The 17,365-nt window shown below is 38.3% G+C and overlaps 2 protein-coding genes across 4 annotated transcripts in view; both read right to left on the reverse strand.

Moving 5' to 3' along the window:
• Window positions 1-4,166, reverse strand: part of PCNX4 (pecanex 4) — a 42,423-nt gene extending 38,257 nt beyond the window's left edge. For all 3 annotated transcript variants that reach the window (XM_087922338.1, XM_087922340.1, XM_087922336.1), the window contains exon 1: window positions 3,302-4,166. The gene's annotated coding sequence lies outside the window, so the exon portion shown is untranslated. The remainder of the gene's footprint in view (window positions 1-3,301) is intronic.
• A 96-nt stretch (window positions 4,167-4,262) lies between these two features.
• Window positions 4,263-17,365, reverse strand: part of LRRC9 (leucine rich repeat containing 9) — a 71,371-nt gene continuing 58,268 nt past the window's right edge. Inside the window, exons 30-33 of the mRNA XM_087922334.1 lie at window positions 16,336-16,461; window positions 8,850-9,033; window positions 7,497-7,634; window positions 4,263-4,840 (exon numbers count right to left, since the gene is read on the reverse strand). Of these exons, the coding sequence (XP_087778460.1) occupies window positions 7,516-7,634; window positions 8,850-9,033; window positions 16,336-16,461 (429 nt within the window). The 3' untranslated portion in view covers window positions 4,263-4,840; window positions 7,497-7,515. The remainder of the gene's footprint in view (window positions 4,841-7,496; window positions 7,635-8,849; window positions 9,034-16,335; window positions 16,462-17,365) is intronic.

The raw sequence follows: 17,365 nt of genomic DNA on the forward strand, positions 1-17,365 counted from the left end.
CAAAGTAAGAGGCAGCTAATTCTCTTCACTGAAGAGATTTGTAGAGCAGATCTGTTGTAAGATAAGGAAAATGCCTCTTATTGTAAAAGAAAATTATCACAAGGGATTACATAAAGCTTAAAAGCAAGCTAGAGCTTCCAAAGGATAAGTGATTAAAGAGAAAATGGCAGCCTGCAGGCAGCTCACAAAGAAAGCTAAGATGGTTATTTCTGTAAGGGGCTGGTCACCCCTGATCTTTTCAAACTGTCTGCAGATCTCTGCGGATGCAAGAAATACATTCTCAGCGTATGATTATGACTTTTTCCAGAAATTTAAGATTTGTGCAGAAACAAGGGCAAGTGGCAGCCAATGAGAGACTTTTCCTGATGGTCCCTCATTGGAAAATGTTCTTGGCAGTCAAGGGAAATTTTGTAATACAGACAATACGATTAAGACTTCTGTTGTCACTGCTATATTGTTATTGCTGTACTGGTTGTGTATTACTTTGGTCAATTCCTTGAATTTTAAAAGCTGAATGCACATTAAATCATTTAAAACAGAAAAGAAAAAAAGGCTCCATGTCCATAATGATACAATATTTAAAACAGCTTTCTGATAGCAACGAACAATTTCTCAACTAATACATTATTCAGAGTAAATTTGTGCAATAGAATATATTAAGTTTAAATAGCCATCTGTCTCTTCCCAGCCTACTCATTGCCAGTAAATTGTTATTTTTGACCAGGTATACAAGTGTAAGACCTTGCACAAAGAAATACAGATACTGGATTATGCTATTTTTTGTCAACCATGTCTAAACTCTGACCATTTTTAATAAAAACTTTGATTTTATACAGAATTGGACTATATTCTATAGGCAGGTTAATTCTATTTCATTTACATAAAAATCAAAGATCTACTCTGATTTTGCCTTATGAATCTGCTTATCACAAACATTCATTCTGACTAGTTGGTCAGTGGTGTACCTTACTATTAGTGAGAGGGAATTTTATTTCATCCAACTTATGGACTGACCATCTGTCCTCCCAAATATTCTTCTAGGATCTGATCTCTGCTACAAGGTCTTGAATGCAAAACTGTTACATAAAGGTGTACGAAGTTGCTAGGCTTCACTAAAAACAGGTTGGTAGGATCAAATGGTGATATTCCTGATCAGGGTTAATGAAATCCTGGATAAGATACAAAACAGTACTAATGTGTTTTGGGGGGCTCATCTTCTAATTTCTCCCTTGAGTTCCTTCTTCCCAGAGCTCTGTTCCAGCTCAATGCCAGTCATGCCTTTGTTGTTTAAAAGAGCTTAGATATTTTAGAAGCAGACTGCTTCTTATGTATCTTCATTTGTGATGAAGAAAACGAAGATAAAATGTTGGATTCGATTATGGAATCAACTTTTTAACAGGGGAGATTCAAGAAGCAACCCACCCCCACCTCCCCCTACAGCTTGGATACATATTTTGGAAACAATAGGATCTGAAGCCCAATATATGCAGAGCAGCTCATTTGGGTTTAATTCCCATTCTAACAGACTGTGTGCCTTGTATCCCATCCATGGAATGTCCTAATGAGAGAGTATAGTTGAATTATTGTGATCCTTTTCTTTTTCTCAGGTAAAATGCATATTTGCTCTAGGCAAATTATTCATGATTAATATTTTGTATTGTGTCCTGTACACATCCTGCCTTGAGGTTTTTTAATGGAAAAGAATACATAAGTACAGTATTATGAAAAATACATAAGATAAATTATTGGTGATGGATCTTTTTGAGTAAATCTTTTTTTATTAAAAGGATCTGTTTGTATTAAAAACTCTTTTTTCTTCCAGCTAGTGCTACCTCTCCCAACTCTGTGATTTCTGGAAATTGAAATTATATTTTGTCAATATCTCCCTTTATTTATCAGTAGGTATTATATTGATGTAGCATGTACCTCTAGATAAGAATGGTTATTGACAGAAAAGTCAACAGATTTTTAAAATGTTATGTATTAGAGAAAATTATGATTTCGTTCTTTCATTTTCCACCTTTGATTAATACTGAAAACAAAAGTGTAATTGGACAAGCTGCCAGATTTTAAAAACAGGTCAGCAATATTTATTTATTTGATTTGTCAATCGCTTACAAGATAATAGGTGTAAGTACTGTATAAACATAGTTATGAATACATGAAATGGACACATATATAAGAAAAATAAAAAGAAACAATAGGACAAGGACGGTAGGCACATTGGTACGCTTATGCACGCCCCTTAAGAAAGGGGTGAAGTCAGTAGCAGACAGTCTAAGGTTAAAGTTTTTGGGGTTTGGGGAAGAAACCAGAGTCAGGTAGAGTATTCCAGACATTGATCACTCTGTTGCTGAAGTCGTATTTCCTGCAATCAAGTTTGGTGCAGTTTACCTTGAGTTTGTATCTATTGTTTGCTCTTGTTTTGTTATGGTTGAAGCTGAAGTATTCATTGACATGTAGGATCATTGCAATGTATGATTTTATATACTATACTTAGATTGGACCAAAGGCAGCGTAGTTCTAGATTTTCTAGGTCTAGAATTTCGAGTCTGGTGGCATAAGGTATTCTGCAACGAGGAGTGGAGAACTGTTCTTGTGAAATATTTCTGGACTTTCTCAACTGTGTTAATATCAGATGTGTAATGCGAGTTCCAGACTGATGAGCTGTATTGGTCTGGCAAATATTTTGTATGCTCTAGTTCAGGGGTCTCTAAACTTTTGGACCTCAGGGACCACCAAACTCATAATTTTAGATCCCAGGGACCACTAACCAGTTCTGTGGGTGTGGCCTAATTTTGGGTGTGGCTTGGTGGTCATGTGACTGGCTGGGCATGGCTTGTATGTAAATATTATAAATATTTATATAAATATTTAATTTTTTATAAAAAAGAGCAACTTTTACTTTTTTATTGTTATGGGTAATCTGTTTTTTTCTGGTTTAGGGAGTTGTTATTGGTACATATAGTTTGATGACTCTTTTGACTTCAAGTAAAAATGTCTTCAACAGTATTGTATCCACTGAATAGAAATTGCCAATCAAGGGATGAGAGATCGTTATCTATAAGACCATAGTTGCCTTTTTGAAGTTATAATTGGGGATGTCATCATTGTGATGTTATTCGCTTCCTTTTCATTTTTAACAGAAAGTGTTGTATTTTATTGTAATTATTTTAAGAATAACATGGGTATACATTTGTAATAAAGTATGCTCATGACTGTTTTAAGTTTAATTTTATGGCATTAAATAAAGTACATTTTAAGAATAAACATGTGACTACATAAATGTTTTTATACATACCTAGTTCTGAGGGTGCTTTTAATAAAATGAACTTCCTGACCCCGGGGAGGGTGGTGGCAGGGGCAGACACAGTATCAACCATCCAGGGGTTCCTGAGAGCAATCATTTTAATTTCCCAGAAGATCCCAAGATCTGGCATACAATCCCAGTCATGTGGCATATTAAACTGGAGGCTCACATGAAGAATCTCCTTGCCGTGGGGGCCTTCAGGCAAATGTCAGCATTGATGAACTTTACTCACACCACTCTTGAACACTAGTAAATAAATAACCAACACAACGTACTTGATTTGAGACGGATGGCCTAGGTGAATTGTGCACAACTCCCCCCCCCACTTTAAATATGTATAACTCACAGAAATTGACAGAGCAATAAGCTACGAGAAAAAGGGCAAACTGATAAGTTCTGCCTACCAAATGCCTACTGGTTGCCGAATGTTTCCTTATATCGGGGTCCCTGATATAAGGATCTGTTCCATCAATTCTTTTGCCTAAGATCAATTGTAAAGATGGTCATAGCTATAAACGCTCTGTGACCTACCAAACCAGTAGAAAGCAGTTTATATTCAAACCTTCGTCTACCTCATACCTTTTCTTCTTACTCAGATGTAACTGGAACATGTTAAACCATGATAAAGTGAAACTTGGGCATTTTTTAATTCAGCCTGTTATGTGAACTCAATGATTTGTGAAAATTCCAAACTTTTTGTCAAACTGAGTTGGCTTTAATGATGTGTAAACCCACCCAGAGAATCATTTCCAGTATGGCAATGTATCCTTTGACAGATTATTTTGCTCTGCTTTTCTGACAGGCTCCATCCTGCGGTAGACATGTAAGCTCTTTCTTCATGTTCTCTAAAACAAATTAATATATTTTTCTTTTTGTGAAATGCCAGACATGGTTTGTTTGAGGCATTATGTCTGGAGATGTTATTGTTTTATAGTAATCATTTCATATAAGCTTTCTGTTTAGAAATCATGCTTTGATTTAATCCACATATGAGATTCCAACATATACATGGATATTTTCCAACTTTTCTCAATTGCACATATTTATAGGAATTGATGGGAATATTATATTTTTTTCTTTACAATTACTATTTCTCAAAAGCCAAAAATAATTTTAAAAAAAATCATTCAGTCAGCCTTCTGTAACATATAACTTCATAATTTTGGATCTCTTGTTTTCCTGCTTAACACATAACAGAATGTGTTTCTACCCAGACATACATAATACAGGGAATCCCTGCATATGGTGACATGACAGAAAAAGCACCCTGCTAATACAATGAAACATTTCTATTAGCAACAGCACATTACATCTGGAAAATCATGGTTTGTAGTGGTCTTTTTCTTTCCATTAACAAATAAAACTGATTTACAATATCGTTGAATGGAAATTCAAATGCACACAAGTATCAGGTGTTATGTTTTTATGTATACCAGCATTCCTCAGTCAGGCACTCAAAATGGTCTCCAGGAATTTCCAGAGGGACAGTTCTGTAATTTCACTGCAGCAAAATGAAAATGTATTGTGACACTGTAAAATAAAATTTGTTGTGACATAAGCTTTTGTAGAATCGATTTAATCAGCTGCTCCAAATATTACCTTGAACTATAGAAAGAGCAAATAGTAAAATTAGACAGAATATAAAAAATATGAATCTGATTGATGGGGATTCTATCCTATAATAGCTTATCTCCTAATAAATGTTTTTAAAATACTGATAAGACTTTACTGTTATATTCTGAGCAGTCTTAGCAACTTAACATGTTACCATCCCAGAGTAACCCTGTTCAAAGCTAATCTCTTAAACTGTTTTTATTTTTAAAAAGTAAAATTATGAGGAAGTCGATATATTTTCCCAATTCTGAGATGTAGGGCAGTTAAATTGACAAAGAGCATTGGCTGCTTCTTATGACTACATTGGTTGCAGCAGCAAGCTGTGAGTGAAGATGGAATTCCTCATCTCCCAGTTGTTCAACTCGCGAACAAACTGTAAAAGCTCCCATTTTTGCAGTTAACTCTTGGGAAGCAGCAGTATGTCAGTTGCTTTGCATTTAAAAAAATAAGGAAATCTATAACATGTTTGATTCAAGATGATATATTATGTTCTGAATAAAAAAAATAAAATAACCTTAACAACTTTAAGAAACTGATAATTCATTTGTTTTGGTCCAAGTCAGACCAAAATATGTAAGAAAATACGAATGCATAAGAAATTCTTACTTAAAGCTGAAAAAGGTAAATTTTTACATTGATGTCAGGACTAAGGTTCATTTGTTCCTATAATAATTTAAACATTTTTTTTTCAGATTTGAAAGAAAGTAATATGAAAAGATGAATTACGAACAGTTTTTATGTAAAAGAATTTTGATGGTGCAGTTGTTAAACTAAAGAAAGCAACTGCTTTCTCCAAAAGTAAATCAGCCACTGGCACTTGATGGGAAATTGAGCAGCTGGGTGAGGTCACGGGGCCTAGCCAAAGCCTCTGATGAGTGATTTTGTAAAGTATAAAGAAACCAAAATTCTGTGCAATGGTCAGTTCCATGTCAATGGAGATTCTCAATCATCCAGATCACAGTTGTCCCAAAGGTGCTTTTTTCAAGTGGCAGCTGGACTTTCTTTGTTTTTCACTGAAGATGTTCAAGGTCCTCAAGGAAAAATGAAGGAAGTCCAGTTGCCTCTTGAAAAAAGCACCTTTAGGACAATTGCCAGTTTCTTACCTCCCTAATCAAGGGTTGCCAATTCCATTTGAAATTAGTTTCCTCCCCAATAGTATTTACATGTGTCTGTATATATGTGTACTTTTCACAATCCACTCTTCATTAAAAAAGCAGAGGAAAAAAGTGTTGAATTAATTACTGATTAGAATTAACCACTTATAAAAAGGATTCAGGTTTGTGTTCCTGCTCTATAAATTAATATTTTTTTCTCTTACACACCAAATACTGCTGCAAAAACACACAAACCTTTCTGTTTCTCCTCCTAGCAGCAGCAGGAAAGAAGAAAATTAGGTGGAGGTGGGATGAGCACTGCTCCCCCCTCCCTTTCTGTTGGCAACTCTAAAAGACCATAGAAATATTTTATGGGTTGACAGGGAAACCATTGGGAGGGAAAGAAAAATGGGAGATCCTTGCTGAGAGGAAATAAGCAGAGAAAAAGGTAACTGGACAGGGGGAAAAAGAAACTATTAGGATATTACAAAAAGAATTAAATTTGCCAAGCAACCTGTTCTTCCAAGCAAGAATTAATTACAGGCAATCCTCACTTATCAACCACAATTGGGCCTGGAATTTGGGTTGTAAACCATTGTTACACGGGCCACCACATGACCTGACTTAAGTTTTGCTGCTATTATTGCAATGGTTGTAAAGCAAGTCACCACAGTTATTAAGTGAATCATGTGGTTGTTAAGCAAATCCATTCTCCCAAATGGGGTGTTTTGTCAGAAATAGGGGAAAAATTGCCAGAAACTGGCAAAAAAGTCACATATCATGGTCATATGACCATGGGACACTACAACCTATTGTAAATGCAAACTGGTTGCCAGGTGCTCATACAGGGATGTGTGTGCAGCAGTCATAACTTCAAGGATGATCATAAGTAACTTTTTAAGTCTGTCATAACTTTGAACAGTTATTAAAATGATTGGTCATTAAGTGAAGACTATCAGCTGCTCTGAAGATCAAGGCATCTATAATTTCCAGAAAAAATATTTGCTATCATCTCTTCTTGCCAATTTCTTTGGTTTTAACAATTTCTATTCCCATCAGGAGAATGCACATTGGAATAATCTCCAAGTGACATTCTTGCTTTCCCCTAACAATGTCTTCTTCCAGAAACAAAAGCAAAAAACAAAAAAACAAAATAGCAATTCCAGTCCAAATGTAACCCAAGGACTACCCATAGTAGCTAAAGTATCAGACCAAAATAAGAGAAGTTGAATTTCAATGTCCTGCTTTCTCAGAAAGCTTTCTGGGTAATGTGAAGTCAATTATGATCTCTTCAGTGTAATTTTCCCAAAAGATTGTTATAAGTATAAATGGAAGAATCATGATTACTATGTTGAATTTTTTGGAGGTATAGATACATAAAGCAGATAAGGTAACTAACAAACTGGCAAACTACAGCGCCACTCTTAGTTGTCAGAGGAGAGCTCTTGAAATCATTAACATGAATAAAATAAACTTACATTATTCAGCAAAGATGAACTATGAAGTCCCATGGCTTGGAAAGTTACCCGATGTACTTTTGGCTTGCCTCATGGCTAATTCAGCATGAATGCTCCGAGAACTACACAATCCCAGGGCTGTATTCTTTGGTTTCCTACCTGAAAATTAAACTGCAAAATTGGTATTCTCCAAATTTTGGTATTTTTTATTAAAGGTGAAAAAGAGAAAAGTGAATTAAACTGAAAAAAACTAAAGTGAATTATAAACAGCTTACTCAGAGAGAAGACAGCTACAGATCTGCATAATTATTTTCCCACCTTTATTCTCTAACCAGAACAGTCCTTTTCTTAGGACAGCTATAATTTGGATGACCACTAGTGGCAGAAAAGAACTTAGGTATCTTTATTGTCATTTCATAATCATCCACCTTTGTAGAACTTGATATGGCAGTTCCAATTGCCACGTTTAGGCTTTTTGGGGGGGCCTTTGAATCAATATTGACTCCTAGTGACTGCCTGGATTAGTCCCTGTAATTTTCTTAGCAAGATTTCAGAAGTGGTTTAGCACATCCTGCTTCCTAAGGCTAAGAGAGTGACTAGGCGAAGGTATCGGCTGGCTTTGGGTCCAAGACAAGACTAAAACTGACAATTCCTTAGTGGTTAAGGCCTTGTGCCTTAACCACTATACCCAACTGACTCTGTCCATTCCATTGGTCATCTGCTCAGAGATGGAATTTATACTTTTAAAGCTGTGTTATCATAAAGTAATATTAATTCAACATATTTTTGGTTTATCTAATTTTATTTTGAAAGCTGCTGGACTACAAAATGATCCTGGGCAGCTTTTATAATTAAAGGAGGAAAAAAAACCCAGTAAGAACAAAAAACACACAATGTGTTAAAGGAAAGTAATTATTATTATGTCTAAATGTTCTAAAATGTGACATTTCAAGGCAGGCAAGCAACTGAATTAAGATCAGGGTCAACAGAGGATTGGAGGAATATGTGCTCTCCTTACCCATAGAAGACTCACATGTACAAGACTGTAATGTACAAAACTGTCTTTGCAACTATAGCCCTTGGACAGGTGGACTTACAAATTCTTAAATCTTCTGCCCTGATCTATGAAATTAGGGTAATTAAGCTATGAAATTAGGGTAATTAAGTTCCCATTCCAGTTGCTATCTTATGTCAGGCAGCTCCTACTTCAATCCTCAACCAATCAAATTTATCATCTCATGATTCCATTGCACAGTCCAAAGCTACCTAAAACCACTGCAGTGAATTGCCCAAATCCATGAGAAATCATTGACAGGAGCCAACATTTTTGACACCCAGAATAAAATGAAGTGTTACAGTCCACTTAATACTTACTTTTGTTTGCCTCGCTTCCATTTACTTCATCAATAGTATAGGGAAAACCAAACTCAGTCACATATGCATGGCTGATTGCTCCCGAAAGACTCATATTGGCAATCTTCAAGGGACATGCTTTGGGGAAAGAAGATAAGAGCCCAGGAAATCCACACTCTATTGGAGAATTGGCAGATGGAAGAACCTACATGAGGAAATAAGAAGCAATAAAGTATAACATAGTCTTGGAACATGCTATAAAAATAATTAAAATGCTATAGGTCCAAGCTTGAACATTCTGCTTTACAAGAAAAAGCGACCCCAATAATGGAAAAATATTGGAATAGATGTTGGGGAATACAAGGCAGGAAATCCAAGGGATCTGATTTTCTGGATAGTTGGGGGAGGTAGGCAGTTTTTTGTCAGTGTATCGGGTTAGTTTGATTGTTATACAAAGTGGCCCTTTCAAGAGGGCAGCAGAGCTGGGGAAGCCCACTGTTAAAAGAGATGGAATATTCAACTGATAAATAACGGAGTCTTGGGGTTTCTCTAGGTTGCAATTCCCTTGTAAGGGTTGCCTTTGAACTGTACTGTAAGCTGATAGGGAGGCTTATATTCTTTGGTTTAGATAGGATTGCAGGAGACTTTGGGGGAGAGAACATGATGTAGTCTCCATTTTGTTTATTAGGTTTATTTTCTCCACTACACTTAACTGAGTGTCAGTTTGATCTAGTCCAGGAGTGTCAAACTAACGTCGTCACAGCAGCGTCATGTAACATATCGGGACTTTTTCCCCTTCGCTAAACTAGGCGTGGGTGTGGTCAGCACATGATGCATCCGGCCCGTGGGCCAGGAGTTTGACAGCCCTGGTCTAGTCATTAAAGCATCAAGCTAGAAACTGGGAAATTGTGAGTTCTAGTACCACCTTAGACATGAAGCCAGATAAGTGGTATTGGGCTAGTCATTCTCTCTCAGGAGGCAGCAGTGGTAAAGCACTTCTGAAATCTTGGTAAGAAAACTGCAAGGACTTGTCCAGGCAGTCACCAGGAATCCAAAAACCTATCTTGCTGAAATCTAATATATTTAATTTGTATTTTGTCAGTGATTTCCCAAACAATTAATCTGCTGGTAACCTTTCCAACTGTGTCTATCTGCAGCGCAATACAATGACAACCATAATATAGTATCTCGGCTACTCAAGGGTATACCTCACTTTGTTTTGTGCCAAAATGGTTTATTATGATGGATGGTTAAGTGTGATAGATAATAGATGATGGATGGATGAATGATAGATAGATAGAGTGCAAATATTAATCATCTTGTCAAGGACTTCTTTCATAGTGAAGTCCAAGAATACAACTCTAATGATTGCTATTTCTCAACCAAAGCTATTTTTTTTTCAGGATTAGATGCAGAGGAGCCTTCTTAGTGATGGTCTCTATTCTGTAAAGTTATCTAGTAAACTCCTATGGATATTCTTTTGCAACCTTTTTTTTAAAGTATACTACATTTGTTCCAATAAGCTTTTAAGTATTATTAAACCAGAGGTTATTGTTTTGTGTGCCATTGTATATTTCTGACTATTTGAGTGTTTTTTCACATTCTGAAAAAAACCTTAACAATGATTTCATATATCTTCAAGCAGCTGATATTCCTTTAAAACTGACTTTTAATCCACAACAGTGAAAATAAACTCTTATTATTTTTAACAAATTTTCAAAAATTTGATTAGACTCCCAGTTTCTATATTTTTGGATTAATTTAACATTTTCTCTTTCTGTTAGGATTTCACTTCAAGATCTGAGGACTACAAGTTTGTCTCAGTGCTTATTGTAAAAAAATGCACTTCCCAATTTTCTGATATTCTGCCCTAAGTCACAATGTAAATTTGTCCTCTTTCCGACAAATTCCCATACTTTTATTTCTTCTGAGGTGGAGCATATGATATTTTATAATTAGCTAGATCAGTTTAAAAGCGAACTCCACAACAGGTTGTTAGACAACTTGAAAAAAAAATTTATTCAGAAATGGACGAACTCCGTCTATTTTACCTCAGTTACCTTCCAATCCAGTAACCAATTCCTAATTTATTTAATATTGTGAATTTGCTGGGATTTGCCTTTGGCAGTAGTCCCACGCAAGCAGATGGATGCCCTGTTTAGATAGTATTTCTGCTGTGGAGAGAGACTTATAAAGAAAAACAGGAAACTTGACTTTTAAGCCATCTAATTCAGCCTTGGTTAATCTGACTGGCATTAGCTCTTTTGATATTTCAGGCAAATGATGACTTTTCCAGCCTACCTGGAGATGGTTGGGACAGAACCTGGAATCTTCTGCATTGAAAACATCCAGTTTATCACTGAGTTGCGGCACTTTCCTTATAAACAATAGCAAACACTAACAGCTTACTTCTGTGTTCTGACCCCAGTAGGTTTGGACAGTATTTCTTCTTCAGTTGACAGCAATTTCTCTTCAGTTTCAGCCCACTGCTTCATGCTCTATCTTGAACAACTGGATAAGAGAATTTCCCCCTTCTCTTACTGAAACTCTTTAAAATATTTTTTTTAATCTGAAAATTCTATTAGAAGCACCTATATCTCATAAAAAGCTGGATTAGAAAACTGATAAAATGGATGATAAAGGCCACAGCAGCATGCAAGAACAATTTTGGTTCAAGGTGGGGGTCTAAGGAACCTCCTGGGACTCAAACGGAAGATATCCTTGTGACACCAGCCTGTATGTGGGAGCAGTCTGAAAATGGCAAGTGATGCCCTTTGAAATAATACTCCCCGTTTTGCCACTCTAGCCTTACTCCTACAAGCAGTAGAATTTCCATTTTACAAAAGCAACCCACAATCATAACTTGGATACTTATATATTATTTGCTAGAAACAGAAGAAAGCACTTGAGATTAGCTAGCCATGAGAGTGAAATTGATTGGGGAATTATTAAATAAATGTAAAGTTCTTTTATGTTTTTTCTTCTTCTTAGTGTTTTTCCCACAAATGCATGGTTTGCCTGTTTTATTGTCATAAGACTTGATTACTGGTTATCAGAGCCTGATATGAGAGAGAATGACTAGCCCTAAGTCACCTAGCTGACCTTTATGCCTAAGGCAAGACTAGAACTTATACTCTTCTGGTTTCTAGACTGGTGCCTTAACTACTAGACCAGGGCTGTCAAACTCCTGGCCTGCAGGCCGGATGCGTCATGCTCTGGCCACCCCTTGCCCGGTTTAGCAAAGGGGGGAAAAGTCCCAATATGTCACGTGATGCCACCGTGATGAAGTGAGTTTGACACCCCTGCACTACACCAAACTAACTCATTCTTTTTAATTATTTATTAAAATATTTTAAGTACCTGGACCACCAAATAAAATTGATTTAAGGGGCTAATTTAGTTGCTTTTCTTCATGTAAAATTTCATTTGATATTTTGTGCCAAAACCAAATTATTTTAAAGGATAGAACAAGATTTTTCTTCTTAATTTTCCACAAGCACTTAAGGAAACTTGAGTGTCATAAAGAACACTGAGAAATATGTTCTACTGTGGCAGCCTAGTGAGAAAATACCTCAGTTCTATCATAGCTAAGTAGATGATTTTCATTCAAACTTTTTGAAAAACAGAATATCTAATAAGTGGGAAACCTCGGCATTCTATTTCTAGCTGTACTAATATTGTATTATAATTTATTTTTAAGTGATATCCATTTTATAAAACAGACCTCGGTTTAGAATTAGAGCAACTACTGCGAGATAGATGGCAAATAAATTTAATAATAATAAAATAATGCTAATTTATAAGAGGCAATAATCAAGTTAACAAGCATTGGCTCTTCAAGTGACAAAATCATAATGGGGCATTAGCTCCGTGAGGAATTGCAGCATAGAGAAACACACCTCATTTCTTAGAAAGATGGCCTACATTTTTTCTGTTATGACATGTATGTAAGAATGGAGCTTAAGACATCACAAATCAAGGTTGTCAAAGGCCCCATTTATAAAAGATGTATCTTTTTCTTTATAGCAATTTGAAATACCAAATACATATTCAAACTCAGTCAAAATACAAAAATAAAACATTTTGCCAATATTTAAATCAGGCTTGTCCAACCCGGCGACCCATGGGCCGCATGCGGCCCAGGTCGCCTCGTAATGCGGCCCAGTGCCCACCCCAACCATCATGCCACAGCCAGCGAGAAGGAGGAGGAGAGGCAGGTGCGAGGTGGGGCGAGGCGAGCGCCAGGCCAAGCAGCAAGAGAAAAGGCGGGCGCCGTCAGAGCGCTACCTCCTGCTGTTACCGCCGCCGCTTCTGCCCCTGCCACCGCTGCTGCTTCTGCCCCCGCCGCCGCTGCTGCCCTCGCCGCCGCCACTTCTGCCTCACTGCCACCCCCGCCGCTTCTGCCCCACCGCCACCCCGCGGCTTCTTCCCCCGCCGCCACCCCCGCCGCTTCTGCCCTGCCACTGCTGCTGCTTCTGCCCCGTCGCCGCTGCTTCTCCCGCTGCCACCCCCGCCGCTTCTGCCCCGCCGCCACCGCTTCTTCTCCGGCCACCGCTGCTGCTTCTGCCCACGCCGCCGCTGCCCCCGCGGCGGAGGCAGAAGCGGCGGCGGTGGCGGGGAAGAAGTGGCGGCGGGCGGCGGGGTGGTGGCGGAGGCAGAAATGGCGGCGGCAGAAGCAGCAGCAGTGGCGGGGGAAGAAGCGGCGGCGGGTGGTGGCGGCGGCAGAAGCGGCGGCGGGGCAGAAGCAGCAGCGGTGGCGGGGAAGAAGCGGCGGCGGGGGCAGAAGCGGCGGCGGGGTGGTGGCGGCGGCAGAAGCGGCGGCGGGGGCAGAAGCAGCAGCGGTGGCAGGGGAAGAAGCGGCGGCGGGGGCAGAAGCGGCGGCGGGGTGGTGGCGGGGCAGAAACGGCGGCGGTAGAAGCAGCAGCGGTGGCGGGGAAGAAGTGGCGGCGGCAGCAGAAGCGGGGCAGAAGCAGCAGCGGTGGCGGGGAAGAAGCGGCGGTGGGGGCAGAAGCAGCAGCGGCGGCGGGGGCAGCGGCGGTGGGGCAGAAGCAGCAGCGGTGGCGGGGAAGAAGCGGCGGCAGAAGCAGCAGCGGCGGCGGGGGCAGAAGCGGTGGCGGCGGCGGGGGCAGAAGCCTTCCCCGCCGCTGCTTCTGCCCCCGCCGCTGCTGCTGCTGCTTCTGCCTTCCTATCCTGCCTCATCCAGCCGGGCTATTTGCAGGAGGAGAGGTAGGCGTGAGGCAGGCGAACTTTCTCCCCCTCCCCCTCCGCAAAATTTGGCCGGAAAATAAACTGTGATAAAAAACCGTGATAAAAAATAAATAATTTTTAATAAATAATTAATAATAAATAATAAAAACATCTCACTAACTTTATTTCCAAATAAATTTAATATGTTAACTATGTTTTCTATGGTTTTCTGGGATGATAGGGTATCGTTACTGTTATTTTATTTTATGTGCGGCCCAAACCAAATTTTCATCTTCTAATGTGGCCCAGGGAAGGTGAAAGGTTGGACACCCCTGATTTAAATTATTTCTTCTCTTAATAATAGAAACTGTAAAGTGGTACTAAGAATACTAGGTTTTTAATTGAAAATTTAATTGAAAATTTTACCAGTCTTATTCAACTGGGGATTATAAATACACTTTCCCCTGTATCATTGAAAATGTAAAAGCTGTCTCATAAAAAAGGAAAGGATACTAAACTCTCCAGGATATAGAGGCACCTGTCATACAGAAACTCTCATGTCAAGCAATACCCAAACCTTCAGAGCTAGTCTTATAATGGACTGTCACTGTCCTCACAAAGCTAACATGAGAATTTAGTATGAGATCTGTAGAACAAATCAGTATTCTCTTTAGCTAATCAGTAAAGATATATCAAAAGTGGCTTCTGAACAAAGCATTAAGACTGTCCCCATCTCTATCCTTCCCTTGTGCAATTTATGTTTCTGTAGCAGAAAAGTGGGAAAAAAGCAGCTCACTAGCTGCAAAGCTGCCCTGAAATTCATTGTGCACTGGTTACTGTGTAAGCAGCTGTGGGAAAACAGAGCAAAAAAAAAAAAAACAGGGTAGAGACTTGTGGAAATTCCTACAAGTAAAGAAATGGCACAACCACAAGCCAAGTGGAATTCCACTGTAAATTGCAACACAGAAAGCTTGCAATTTGAACTTTACCAGAGATACAGAATAAAGTCCCTGTAGAAGTTCCATAATTATATACATCATCGAAGTCTGTGATTCAGCAGAATCATGACATATATAATTCTACATGCTTTAATGTTTACATTCTATCTTTCTTCCATGATGCCACTCAAGATGGCATTCATCCATAGAATTCCGAGATGGTCTCTAATCCAGATAATGATGAGGTCAAGGACAACTGATTTTCAGTGGATTAAGAACTCTTACAAATATTAATTCACCAAAATTTGCTGGTGTTAAGCTACTTGTTCCTATAGACAGTGCACATAATTATGGACTAAAAATATAACTGGAACACAAACACTTCTTGATTTATTTATTGGAAAAAATAAGGTGTGGTTAAACCCAGGTTATGGCGTATTTATACTTTTATAAACAATTGTGAGATTTCAAGATCCAAGGTAAAATTTGGACATATAAAGTGATAAGTTTATCCAAAGATAGAACAGATGCTATTAAATGGTTGTATGATATGCACTCTCATGCACTCTCATGCACTCATGCACTCTCTGCATGCTTTTCCGTCATTCTGTAATTTTTTTATTTTAAACTGGTTTTAACATTTTTATGTATTCTGTTTTATTATGTACGTTGTATATACAAACATAATAAGATAGATAGGTAGATAAATAAATAACAAGTTGCATCTTTGCTTTCCAAATCCTCACCCATTCAATCTCTTAACCTTATATCCCATTTCATTGATTTTAATTCTCTTCACCAATTGTGTCTGTTGGAAATCATTCCCTGTTTTATTTGCTATCTGTGAATTAAGCACAGCAGGACTCACTTTGTTGCCTCTAGGTGACAAGGTACCATCAAGTATGGATTCCTTCAAAATAAAGTGAGTCAGAAGTATACATTCAAAGTCATTTAGTGCTTCAGGAATGTAAAATGGAATAAGATGACCTTGCCAGCCTCATCAGAAAATGTTACTTCAGGTCAATGAGCATATAATGATGATCATTTCTGAGCAGGTAACAGGGACCCAGGGGGTAACAATAATCTTTGGAGTAAGATAGCTTAAGATAGCAGTATTGTTAAATAGACAATTGCAACTCTTATTTCTGATCTGTCATGATGCCAGCTTTAAATTCTTGATAAAACATGGCAACCCACATGCTGTGTGTCAAACGTATGCTGAATTATGAAGAAAGGAAGGACGGAAGGACAGAAGAAAGGAAAGAAGGCAGGGGAATAGAAGTTTCTAAAGGCAGTATTAAATAGGCAGAATCAAATCTGGTTCATCCTTCCCAAAATAGTAACAGCCCAAACCAAACTTAATTATAATAACCATGCTTTACTTGCTGTTCTAGCAAATGGAATTCAGCTCTTGCCCTCTCTTCTGGGCTAACTGTTACGCCATCCAAAACTTGAAGGTTAGGTAAGCGAAATATAAGGAGGGGGCGATGGGAAATCTTACGTGATACCTAAGAAAAGAAGAGAGATGCAAAAGGTTAATCCAGACATTAAAGCATGGGTGTCAAACTCTATTGCATCGTCTGAAAGTATTGCAACTTTTTTGCCTTTGCGGAGCTGGGAAGGGTGTGGCCTGTGCACGATGCATCCGGCCCACGGGCTGCCAGTTTGACACCCCTGCACTAAAGCATCAGGTTCTCCATATCCATATCCTTTCCAAAATTTTAAGTCAATTTCTTCACTTAACTGAAAGTGAAGACAGATACAACAAAATTAACACTTCTAACATTAGCACAGGGTAAAATCAGATGTAACATTCTTGAAAAGGCAATCTATTTTTAAAACATTAAAAGACACACATGCAACCCTTAAAAGAACAACAACAAATCACACACATTTTAAATGTGTTGTGCAGCAGTTCTTATTTTGAAAGAGAAGCTATATTGATAAAGAGACTAATGATGAGCATTGATTTCTCTTAGTACTAGGGAAGGAAGCATATATAATTCAATGTTATGTTCAGCAGGATGGCAATTAGAAAACAGATAATATGACAAGTCTTGAAATGGCTGCTTTTGTTTTGCACCAAATATAGTCCTCAAAAATTTAAAAATAAAATTAGACAACTTTCAGAGCATATTTTTGCCTCAACCTCAACCTACTGAAACCAGTGTATATGTACAGCCGAATACAGCAATCAAGCAGTAATAAGAATTACTGGGCCTGTGAATGCTTCATATTCAATTCGACATGCCCTGAAGCACAGAGTGCATGAATGCAGGATCTCTTTTGCAGTTTCTTAAAGTAACTACTTCTCTTGGGATCAAACAAAGAATAACTAAATTGTAGTCCTCATTCTCTCTGAAATTTGACTTCAAGTTCTGCAATGTCTCATTTAACATATATACTCAATTT

Source organism: Pseudonaja textilis, chromosome 1 (assembly GCF_049901715.1).
Source record: "Pseudonaja textilis isolate UNSWEBS1 chromosome 1, rPseTex1.2, whole genome shotgun sequence".
Taxonomy (NCBI): domain Eukaryota; kingdom Metazoa; phylum Chordata; class Lepidosauria; order Squamata; family Elapidae; genus Pseudonaja; species Pseudonaja textilis.